Source organism: Pantherophis guttatus, chromosome 7 (genome assembly GCF_059756535.1).
Source record: "Pantherophis guttatus breed Tessera chromosome 7, ASM5975653v1, whole genome shotgun sequence".
Lineage (NCBI taxonomy): Eukaryota > Metazoa > Chordata > Lepidosauria > Squamata > Colubridae > Pantherophis > Pantherophis guttatus.
Window position 1 is genome coordinate 73,850,471 of NC_142069.1, and position 11,616 is coordinate 73,862,086.

The window sequence follows — 11,616 nt, forward strand, 5'->3', positions numbered from 1 at the left end:
GAAAAAGGTATCTTCACCAAAGCAGATAGAACAGAGGGAGCTGACTCTAGACCCAGCAGAGTTGATACACCCACGCACACACATATACAAAAACACACACATCTTGCAAGACAACTGATTTTGACTGGAAGTTGACCAAAAGCTGCATGGGTGAGCCTTGCTTAGTCAGAGAGCTTAATGGAGCTCCTCTTGAAAAAGGCAGGCTACATACAAAGAGCTTTGGCCACTGTACCAAAAGGTGAGAAAGAGGCAGCTTGAGAGATTTGTGAGTAGGTGCCTAGAGATCTTTGGCTGCCAACAGTGTATGCAGAAAAGGTGGAGCAGATCCTCTCGTAGATACCAAAGGAGGCCTTCAGATCTCTGGGAATTCTATTGGCTGTAGGATGTCATCCATCCAGGGTCAAAGGTCACCAACTGCCAGTTGTCACTGAGCAGAGCCAAGATTTTTCGAAGACGTAAGTAGGTCTTCGGAAAGGCTCCTCTAAAAAGCTTTTCAATGCCTTTTCTTGTTTGGGAGGTGGAAGGTTTGTCCATGAGCCTTTGCCCTGGGATGGGGAAATGGAGAGGGGGAAGGTAGAGGAGGGAAGGGAGGCCCTCAGGACTGGGCTCCTTCCCAGAGATTTACACAGAAGGAGCTTCTCTCTTTGTCCAGATGCTCCCTCTGTCCCAGACACAGAGCAGGTAGAGCAAGTGGAGTCTGGAAAAGGGGTTTTACTCCCTTCCATTCCTTTTCTTAGGTTCCTGAGATTTCGAAAATGGTGCAGAGAAATCTTCCAATGCTGTTGGGGGAGAATGAGAAGGAATGCAAGGCCAGCCAGTCCTTCAACCTCCACCTTGGAAGACGCAACAAATCTGTCTGGCCGAAGAAAAACGAAAATCTCGATAGATATTGAGCTCCATAAAGTGGAGCAGCACGGTGAGTACACACTTTGGGTTGAAGGGGATGGAGAGGGAAAGGGAAGGAGCTCCTTTAGGAGTGGACTCCTCTCTGTAGGCATCTAGAGAAGCCAATTCTGCCTCTTCCTATACTTGAGGTTGCACTTAGGGGCTGGGCAGAACCAAATTGCTCCTGCTCCTCATGAAGCTTCTGAATCCACATTAACTTTCCATAAATTGTTCTGCTTCCATGAGACTCTTCTGGGAAACTTCACATTTGCTGAGTGGAGCCTATCTCTATCCTGGGAACTGGGGAGGGAGGATATAAAGAATGCAATAGGTCTTTCCCCTAAAAGAGACATAGCCAGCAACCACAAAAGCCTTTGAATTGGGTCTCCGAGGGAAGGATGCTGCAAAGGGCTGATTTTAGGGTCTTTCCTTCATCTGGAGGAGATTGCTATGATACCACCCTCTGTGTCTCCTTTCCCAGGTTTCCCTCCAAAGGACAGCCAAGGGAAAGAGAAGGTCCTCTTCGAGAGGCGGGACCTTTTCCAACCAGCACAATCAGAGCTGGCCTGTATAAGAAGGGACCAGGAGATGAGCCAATATCTGCGTCAAATGGTCTCTGAGAGGAGGAGAGAGACACAGCAATCAGTAGGTACCTCTTGGAAGTAGAGGTTTCTTACGCTGGGCTTTGCCTCCGGATTTCAAACCCAGTCTATTTTTGCTCAATCTCAGTGTGAGGCAAAAGATTCCTTAGGATGGACAGAGTCTATTGGCAGAGGCCTTTTAAAAATGCCTCTGCCGATCAGGCAACTCAGCTTGGATCGTCAGAGGCATTTAAAAGGAAAAAAAAGCCTCTGATGATCAGGCAACTCAGTTTGGATGGTCAAGATTCGCCGAAGAGGTTGTAGAAAAAATGGTTTTAAAAGTTTTTTTTAAATGGCCACGCCTACCCAGTCACATTAACCCCCCCCCCCCACAATCCATGCCCACAGAACCGGTAGTGACAAATTTTAGATTTCACACTGCTCAGAAGGGTTCAAGCTTTTCTTGTCAAAGGAATTGCACTGGGGACTCTGGAAAGGGGGAAGAGTTAAGGATGATGGGGAGATATCAGAGGGAAAGGGAGAGGAGGAAAGCTACTACAAATCCTCAAAAAGTTTACCAAAAGCTCAAAAGGACCCTTAACAATTTTCCTTTGGACTGAAAGGTGAGCTGTTGCAGCAACATAGCAGGTTAAAACAGGCTGGGACAAAGAAGATGTTCTGGAGCAACTTAGTTGAGCTTGACTTTTCTGATTGTCTCCTCTTTTGTTTCCTGGCAGGCTCTGTTGCAGGAGCACAGCTTTGTCAATGGATTAGCTGCATTGCTGGAAATGTATGATCTCAGGTCAGTCTATTGTTTCTTTTATAGTGGGTGAGAAAAGTCTGTTTGGGGTACTCAGTCATTAAGAAGGGGGAGGGCATTCAGTTGAGCCAGCTTATCCTATTCTTATGGGAAAAATGGAACGGAGGCTTGCTCATTAATATGGGCACTAATGTCTCTTCCTTCTTTTAATCCCACAGCAAGATAACACCAGAAAGGGATGAACCAATAGAAGCCATGCTGATGGACCTTTCCAGCTTTTATTGGACGGCTACCCTGGATGCAGAGGAGGAAGATCTTTCTGAGGTACCACTTTAACCGACATTTCTGGGATTTCCTTTCTAGTGTTGCATGGATGGGAAAATGTTCTCCAAAAGAAATAGCACCATCTCTTATGTTTCCTTTCAGGTGGAGAAGAAGTTGTTGGACGAGGCCTTTGGCCTAACAATGAGGAACCTACTCCGACAGTCTCCCACCACAGAACAGTTTGTTTTCATTCTGAAGGTAAGGGTCCAGAAGTCCCATGGCAGTTCAAAGGGCAGCGAGATTCTTGATTCTCAGAAATGAGAAAACATGTCTTTTCTTTGTCAATTCCACAGCAACTGGACCCACGTGGGAAACTGTTTTTGCCAGCGATAAACCAGCTCCTCTCCTGTAGAAACCATCATCCCAGGATAGATGTACGTAGCAAAACTAAATTAACATAAATTGTAGCCTTTGAGTCCCCCACAGCTCTTGGGACCCCACCCTCAAATAACCTCCCTCTTGGTGCCAGAGAGAGTGCAGGGGGCTCTTTTTCCTCTCATTCTACTTGAGGAAATTCTGGGAAGGATATCTTGCTAGTAATATGTGAGTGATGGGCCAAGGGAAGGAGAACTACTCTCCAAGAACCTTGGCAACACGGTGAGCGATTTTTTTCTTTTACAGCTCCAAGAAGTCCAGCAGGCTTTCCCTGATGTTCCCAGGGAAATCTGGCAGGCTGGAACCACCTACAAAAACATCAATGAAGGTAACTTTCTTGAGAACACTAAGGGGAGGGGGGAGGGTTACTTATCACCTGTCCTCTTAGTTACGACAGTCACATCAACCGTACACTAATTTCATCACATTTCGAGTAGTTGGCAAGAAGTTCAAATTTACGATCGTTTGCAGCATTTAATGGTTACATGATTGCAGTTTGAGATATTCTCATAGTTTAAGGTACAAAAAAAGGGGGGGGGAACCAGCCACTGGATAATTTGCTTTTGGATTTACCAACATGTGATTCACTTAACAATTGTTGTAAAAACAGTTGTAAAATCGAATTCGGTCATGTGGCGACTTGATTTAAAACTGTAATGACTGATCATGCAGAGTTTGAGCTCCCTTGTTGTCATAAGTTGAGGACAACTCCCATAGATCGAAAACCTGTATATGTTTTCCAGCTGTGTAGCAAACATATCAAATTTCAATCTCTTTCTTTCTATTTTTCTCACCTTTTATTTCCATGCAGGAGATCTGGAAATAGAGGAGCTGTAACCTCCACCTTCCGTCGTTGAGCCACCTATGAAGAAAAGCTACCATCTCAGGAAATGGCCCTTTGGTTCTTCCTTCTATAAATTGCATAAATTATGTATAATAGTTGAATTTGATCTGTTAAAACTTCTGACTGTATAATAATTGTTGGTATCTGTGTTTGTAGATCACTGGAAGATCAGAACTCCCTCCTGCTGAAGGTTCCCTTGGGGTTTGGAAGATGGCACTGGGGCTGAAGATGCTGTGGAGCAGACGCCGACCATCATCGTTTCTAATATGCTGCAGCAGGTGGGTAGTATGCAGGGTTGGACTAAGAGATGGTTCCGTTTCTGCAAAGGTGGGTTTTGTTCTCTCAAGCCTATGGTTGATTCTGCTTTCTGCCCTGTGATTTGTCTCTTCTTAGGCTGGGTAGCAGCTTGGACAGAATTCCACGCAGTGCCTGTAACTGACCTGCTTGCTTGGACCATCACCCGGCTGGATCAACATCTCCCCAGGATAGAAGAAGAACGAAACACAGAAGGATGGACTTGAGTTTTTAATGCAAATGTTTTTTTCTTGTATCTATGGGACACTTATATGTCTCCAGCTCTATGCCACCATTGAAGGCAACCACAAGGCAAAGAAGACAGAAGTTTAGTCAAAGGTGTTACCTTCAGACTCTCAAGATTCCGTTAATGTAGCCTTACAATAAGGTCGAATTAGCCCATTTAGTCATATTTCCTGTCCCGTTTCCCTTGGAGGACTGACACAATGTCTGCAGGTTATTCAGACCATGTGTGTGTGTGTTTCTCTCTCTCTTTCTCTCTCTCTCTCTCTCTGTGTGTGTGTGTGTGTGTGAGAGAGAGAGAGAGAGAGAGAGAGAGGGAGGGAGAGAGAGAGAGAGAGAGAGAGAGAGAGAGAAAGAGAGAGAGAGAGAGATGTGACTAAAGGAGCTAATTCTACCTTATTTTAAGGCTATATTCAGTTTTTAATTGTATAATTGATTTTATCATTGTTTGCTACCCATGGTCCCTTGTTTGACATGGGCCCCTCTACAAATTGGATAAATAAATAAGTATACTTTGAATATTTTTCTTTCACTTGTTTTTTTAACAAACCTGTGCACTTCTTTATTTCATTATTTTCTTAAATATGTATTTGTTTGCTTATCTGATTTCCCAATATAAATAAAGGTACAATATAAGTCTGTCTTTTGTAGAAAATTATTTATTTTAATTATTTATTCCCACAACACTGTCAAACTATTCATTAAGGCTGCATTACTATTATTCTTCTCAACCTTCCTGTTACCTATCTCCTTTTCTACTTATGACTATAACTTTGTTGCTTGTGTATTTCCGATTTATATTGGTTTATTTAGTTTCCTAGTTGATTTATGTTGATTGCTTATTTAGTATCCTATGACTATCACTAAGTGTTGTATCTTACGATTTATGAGAAATGCATTTTTACGATGACTATGATGATGTTTAATTACTTACAGCTGTTATGTTCACTGAGAACTTATGCACCGAAGACAAATCCCTTGTGTATCCAATCACACTTAACCAATAAAGAATTCTATTCTATTCTATTCTATTCTATTCTATTCTATTCTATTCTATTCTATTCTATTCTATTCTATTCTAAGACAAAACACAGAGAAAGGCCATGTATAGCAGGAAGTTAAAGACAAGGCAAGCGCTGAAGGAAGGTGCTAAGGCTGAAGGTAGAGTCCCCAAAATTAGACCAGATACAGGTCCTCATCCATCCTCTGTGAATTTGGTTCACAAATGGTCTAAACAGGGAGAGAGAGTAAGTTGCGAGGGTGGGGGGAAGAGAGGAAAGAAATGATTGGGAATAAGAGCCAAAAAAGAATACACAGAATAACACAGACGACACAGAATAAGATAGTTGGTGTTTCTATGTTGGTAACTTGATTTTGTAGGAAAGGTAAAAACAAAAGTTTGAAGACGGATAACTTCTTTTTGAACGTGGTAGATGTAATAATATTACCAAATGCCTAGATAGAATTAGCGACTATGATTCTGTGCGATTCCCAATATGATTGGGAGGGGGGGTGAGAAACAGTTGTAAAATAGGGCAAAATGGAAGAATTTACATATCCAAATCTGGTGAAGTTTGAAAAAATTGTGACATATAAAGACATTTTTGACACTGAAGGGAAATTAAAATCTAAGCAAGAACTTGACGTCGAGGGTATTAAATTATCATGGTGGCTTCAATTGCAAAAACAATCTAGATATAATAAAGACATGAAAATATACAGCCTTTATAAAGGACAGACAGTCTTTGATCAGATATTGTTGAATTCTGATGAAAAACTAATTAAGAAAATATCTAATTTTTTTACTAAATCGGAAAGTGGAGGATGAACAAGTAAAAGACACAACGATACAGTGGGCAAAAAACTTTAGACATAATATAGAATAAGAGAAATGGCAAAACTTATGGCAAAGAAACAATCAAGTAACAATGGCAACTTCTTCTAAGGAAAACATATATAAAATGTTTTAGAGATGGCACTTACCACCTGCTAAGTTAGTTACAAAGTTTAAAAATAAGTCTAACAAATATTGGAAATGTAACCAAATAACAGACACATATTACTATATATGGTGGACCTGTGTTAAAGCAAAAAAAAAAAAAAAAAAGTTAGGCAAAAATATATAAGTGGCTCGAAAGGATGTTAGGAAAACATGTAGATTTTAAACCTGAACTTTTTCTATTAGGTATAACACCATAAAAAAAAAATTGATGAATAAAAAAGTATTTAATATTGCATATATTAACAGCAACAAGGATTATATTTGCACAATATTGGAAAAATGAAGAAATACCACGAGACAAAGAGATAATTAGGAAGATACTGGATTGTGCAGAAATGGAGAGACTTACATTGAAGATTAAAAAGAAAGAAGATATCAAACAGGGAACTAATTCTACCAGAAGTGGGCCAAAAGGGGTGGAGAATAAGAATGTAATTTGTACGGCTAAGGAAATAAAATCATCCAGACAACACAATGTTTATTAACCATTAACAAAATGTAAACAATAGAAAATCAACAAAACTTTTTTAAAAAATAGATTGGCATGCAGAAAAAGGTATCGTCACCAAAGCAGATAGAACAGAGGGAGCTGACTCTAGACCCAGCAGAGTTGATACACGCACGCACACACATATACAAAAACACACACATCTTGCAAGACAACTGATTTTGACTGGAAGTTGACCAAAAGCTGCATGGGTGAGCCTTGCTTAGTCAGAGAGCTTAATGGAGCTCCTGTAGAAAAAGGCAGGCTACATACAAAGAGCTTTGGCCACTGTACCAAAAGGTGAGAAAGAGGCAGCTTGAGAGATTTGTGAGTAGGTGCCTAGAGATCTTTGGCTGCCAACAGTGTATGCAGAAAAGGTGGAGCAGATCCTTTGGTAGATCCCAAAGGAGGCCTTCAGATCTCTGGGAATTCTATTGGCTGTAGGATGTCATCCATCCAGGGTTAAAGGTCACCAACTGCCAGTTGTCACTGAGCACAGCCAAGATGTTTTCGAAGACGTAAGTAGGTCTTCGGAAAGGCTCCTCTAAAAAGCTTTTCAATGCCTTTTCTTGTTTGGGAGGTGGAAGGTTTGTCCATGAGCCTTTGCCCTGGGATGGGGAAATGGAGAGGGGGAAGGTAGAGAAGGGAAGGGAGGCCCTCAGGACTGGGCTCCTTCCCAGAGATTTACACAGAAGGAGCTTCTCTCTTTGTCCAGATGCTCCCTCTGTCCCAGACACAGAGCAGGTAGAGCAGGTGGAGTCTGGAAAAGGGGTTTTACTCCCTTCCATTCCTTTTCTTAGGTTCCTGAGATTTCGAAAATGGTGCAGAGAAATCTTCCAATGCTGTTGGGGGAGAATGAGAAGGAATGCAAGGCCAGCCAGTCCTTCAACCTCCACCTTGGAAGATGCAACAAATCTGTCTGGCCGAAGAAAAACGAAAATCTCGATAGATATTGAGCTCCATAAAGTGGAGCAGCACGGTGAGTACACACTTTGGGTTGAAGGGGATGGAGAGGGAAAGGGAAGGAGCTCCTTTAGGAGTGGACTCCTCTCTGTAGGCATCTAGAGAAGCCAATTCTGCCTCTTCCTATACTTGAGGTTGCACTTAGGGGCTGGGCAGAACCAAATTGCTCCTGCTCCTCATGAAGCTTCTGAATCCACATTAACTTTCCATAAATTGTTCTGCTTCCATGAGACTCTTCTGGGAAACTTCACATTTGCTGAGTGGAGCCTATCTCTATCCTGGGAACTGGGGAGGGAGGATATAAAGAATGCAATAGGTCTTTCCCCTAAAAGAGACATAGCCAGCAACCACAAAAGCCTTTGAATTGGGTCTCCGAGGGAAGGATGCTGCAAAGGGCTGATTTTAGGGTCTTTCCTTCATCTGGAGGAGATTGCTATGATACCACCCTCTGTGTCTCCTTTCCCAGGTTTCCCTCCAAAGGACAGCCAAGGGAAAGAGAAGGTCCTCTTCGAGAGGCGGGACCTTTTCCAACCAGCACAATCAGAGCTGGCCTGTATAAGAAGGGACCAGGAGATGAGCCAATATCTGCGTCAAGTGGTCTCTGAGAGGAGGAGAGAGACACAGCAATCAGTAGGTACCTCTTGGAAGTAGAGGTTTCTTACGCTGGGCTTTGCCTCCGGATTTCAAACCCAGTCTATTTTTGCTCAATCTCAGTGTGAGGCAAAAGATTCCTTAGGATGGACAGAATCTATTGGCAGAGGCCTTTTAAAAATGCCTCTGCCGATCAGGCAACTCAGCTTGGATCGTCAGAGGCATTTAAAAGGAAAAAAAAGCCTCTGATGATCAGGCAACTCAGTTTGGATGGTCAAGATTCGCCGAAGAGGTTGTAGAAAAAATGGTTTTAAAAGTTTTTTTAAAATGGCCACGCCTACCCAGTCACATTAACCCCCCCCCCAATCCACGCCCACAGAACCGGTAGTGACAAATTTTAGATTTCACACTGCTCAGAAGGGTTCAAGCTTTTCTTGTCAAAGGAATTGCACTGGGGACTCTGGAAAGGGGGAAGAGTTAAAGATGATGGGGAGATATCAGAGGGAAAGGGAGAGGAGGAAAGCTACTACAAATTCTCAAAAAGTTTACCAAAAGCTCAAAAGGACCCTTAACAATTTTCCTTTGGACTGAAAGGTGAGCTGTTGCAGCAACTTAGCAGGTTAAAACAGGCTGGGACAAAGAAGATGTTCTGGAGCAACTTAGTTGAGCTTGACTTTTCTGATTCTCTCTTCTTTTGTTTCCTGGCAGGCTCTGTTGCAGGAGCACAGCTTTGTCAATGGATTAGCTGCATTGCTGGAAATGTATGATCTCAGGTCAGTCTATTGTTTCTTTTATAGTGGGTGAGAAAAGTCTGTTTGGGGTACTCAGTCATTAAGAAGGGGGAGGGCATTCAGTTGAGCCAGCTTATCCTATTCTTATGGGAAAAATGGAACGGAGGCTTGCTCATTAATATGGGCACTAATGTCTCTTCCTTCTTTTAATCCCACAGCAAGATAACACCAGAAAGGGATGAACCAATAGAAGCCATGCTGATGGACCTTTCCAGCTTTTATTGGACGGCTACCCTGGATGCAGAGGAGGAAGATCTTTCTGAGGTACCACTTTAACCGACATTTCTGGGATTTCCTTTCTAGTGTTGCATGGATGGGAAAATGTTCTCCAAAAGAAATAGCACCATCTCTTATGTTTCCTTTCAGGTGGAGAAGAAGTTGTTGGACGAGGCCTTTGGCCTAACAATGAGGAACCTACTCCGACAGTCTCCCACCACAGAACAGTTTGTTTTCATTCTGAAGGTAAGGGTCCAGAAGTCCCATGGCAGTTCAAAGGGCAGCGAGATTCTTGATTCTCAGAAATGAGAAAACATGTCTTTTCTTTGTCAATTCCACAGCAACTGGACCGACGTGGGAAACTGTTTTTGCCAGCGATAAACCAGCTCCTCTCCTGTGGAAACCATCATCCCAGGATAGATGTACGTAGCAAAACTAAATTAACATTAATTGTAGCCTTTGAGTCCCCCACAGCTCTTGGGACCGCACCCTCAAATAACCTCCCTCTTGGTGCCAGAGAGAGTGCAGGGGGCTCTTTTTCCTATCATTCTACTTGAGGAAATTCTGGAAAGGATATCTTGCTAGTAATATGTGAGTGATGGGCCAAGGGAAGGAGAACTACTCTCCAAGAACCTTGGCAACACGGTGAGCGATTTTTTTCTTTTACAGCTCCAAGAAGTCCAGCAGGCTTTCCCTGATGTTCCCAGGGAAATCTGGCAGGCTGGAACCACCTACAAAAACATCAATGAAGGTAACTTTCTTGAGAACACTAAGGGGAGGGGGAGGGTTACTTATCACCTGTCCTCTTAGTTACGACAGTCACATCAACCGTACACTAATTTCATCACATTTCGAGTAGTTGGCAAGAAGTTCAAATTTACGATTGTTTGCAGCATTTAATGGTTACATGATTGCAGTTTGAGATATTCTCATAGTTTAAGGTACAAAAAAAAGGGGGGGGGGAACCAGCCCCTGGATAATTTGCTTTTGGATTTACCAACATGTGATTCACTTAACAATTGTTGTAAAAACAGTTGTAAAATCGAATTCGGTCATGTGGCGACTTGATTTAAAACTGTAATGACTGATCATGTAGAGTTTGAGCTCCCTTGTTGTCATAAGTTGAGGACAACTCCCATAGATCGAAAACCTGTATATGTTTTCCAGCTGTGTAGCAAACATATCAAATTTCAATCTCTTTCTTTCTATTTTTCTCACCTTTTATTTCCATGCAGGAGATCTGGAAATAGAGGAGCTGTAACCTCCACCTTCCGTCGTTGAGCCACCTATGAAGAAAAGCTACCATCTCAGGAAATGGCCCTTTGGTTCTTCCTTCTATAAATTGCATAAATTATGTATAATAGTTGAATTTGATCTGTTAAAACTTCTGACTGTATAATAATTGTTGGTATCTGTGTTTGTAGATCACTGGAAGATCAGAACTCCCTCCTGCTGAAGGTTCCCTTGGGGTTTGGAAGATGGCACTGGGGCTGAAGATGCTGTGGAGCAGACGCCGACCATCATCGTTTTTAATATGCTGCAGCAGGTGGGTAGTATGCAGGGTTGGACTAAGAGATGGTTCCGTTTCTGCAAAGGTGGGTTTTGCTCTCTCAAGCCTATGGTTGATTCTGCTTTCTGCCCTGTGATTTGTCTCTTCTTAGGCTGGGTAGCAGCTTGGACAGAATTCCATGCAGTGCCTGTAACTGACCTGCTTGCTTGGACCATCACCCGGCTGGATCAACATCTCCCCAGGATAGAAGAAGAACGAAACACAGAAGGATGGACTTGAGTTTTTAATGCAAATGTTTTTTTCTTGTATCTATGGGACACTTATATGTCTCCAGCTATATGCCACCATTGAAGGCAACCACAAGGCAAAGAAGACAGAAGTTTAGTCAAAGGTGTTACCTTCAGACTCTCAAGATTCCGTTAATGTAGCCTTACAATAAGGTCGAATTAGCCCATTTAGTCATATTTCCTGTCTCGTTTCCCTTGGAGGACTGACACAATGTCTGCAGGTTATTCAGACCATGTGTGTGTGTGTTTCTCTCTCTCTTTCTCTCTCTCTCTCTCTCTCTCTCTCTCTCTCTCTCTCTCTCTCTCTCTCTGTGTGTGTGTGTGTGTGAGAGAGAGAGAGAGAGAGGGAGAGGGAGAGAGAGAGAGAGAGAGATGTGACTAAAGGTGCTAATTCTACCTTATTTTAAGGCTACATTAACAGAACCTTGAAAGGCTGAAAGTAGCCCTTTTGACTGAATTATCT

At 42.5% G+C, this 11,616-nt stretch overlaps 2 protein-coding genes and 1 long non-coding RNA gene across 3 annotated transcripts; all 3 read left to right on the forward strand.

Annotated features, from left to right (window-relative positions):
- Positions 1–743: 743 nt before the first annotated feature.
- Positions 744–4,544, forward strand: LOC148112926 (uncharacterized). Its single transcript, XM_087873467.1, has 9 exons — positions 744–916; positions 1,367–1,530; positions 2,204–2,268; positions 2,445–2,550; positions 2,653–2,748; positions 2,844–2,924; positions 3,172–3,253; positions 3,737–4,047; positions 4,163–4,544. Exons 1-8 carry the CDS (start codon positions 793–795, stop codon positions 3,760–3,762), a joined length of 744 nt encoding a protein of 247 aa, XP_087729593.1. The 5' UTR covers positions 744–792; the 3' UTR covers positions 3,763–4,047; positions 4,163–4,544.
- Positions 4,545–7,435: 2,891 nt separating this feature from the next.
- On the forward strand, positions 7,436–9,665 carry LOC148112927 (uncharacterized). Its single transcript, XM_087874329.1, has 5 exons — positions 7,436–7,774; positions 8,225–8,388; positions 9,058–9,122; positions 9,299–9,404; positions 9,507–9,665. The coding sequence occupies exons 1-5, from the start codon at positions 7,651–7,653 to the stop codon at positions 9,663–9,665; spliced, it is 618 nt and encodes a 205-aa protein (XP_087730455.1). The 5' UTR covers positions 7,436–7,650.
- A 32-nt stretch (positions 9,666–9,697) lies between these two features.
- On the forward strand, positions 9,698–11,400 carry LOC148112928 (uncharacterized). Its single transcript, XR_015728812.1, has 4 exons — positions 9,698–9,778; positions 10,026–10,107; positions 10,592–10,902; positions 11,018–11,400. It is a non-coding gene; the product is annotated as an uncharacterized LOC148112928 (long non-coding RNA).
- The last annotated feature ends 216 nt before the right edge of the window (positions 11,401–11,616 follow it).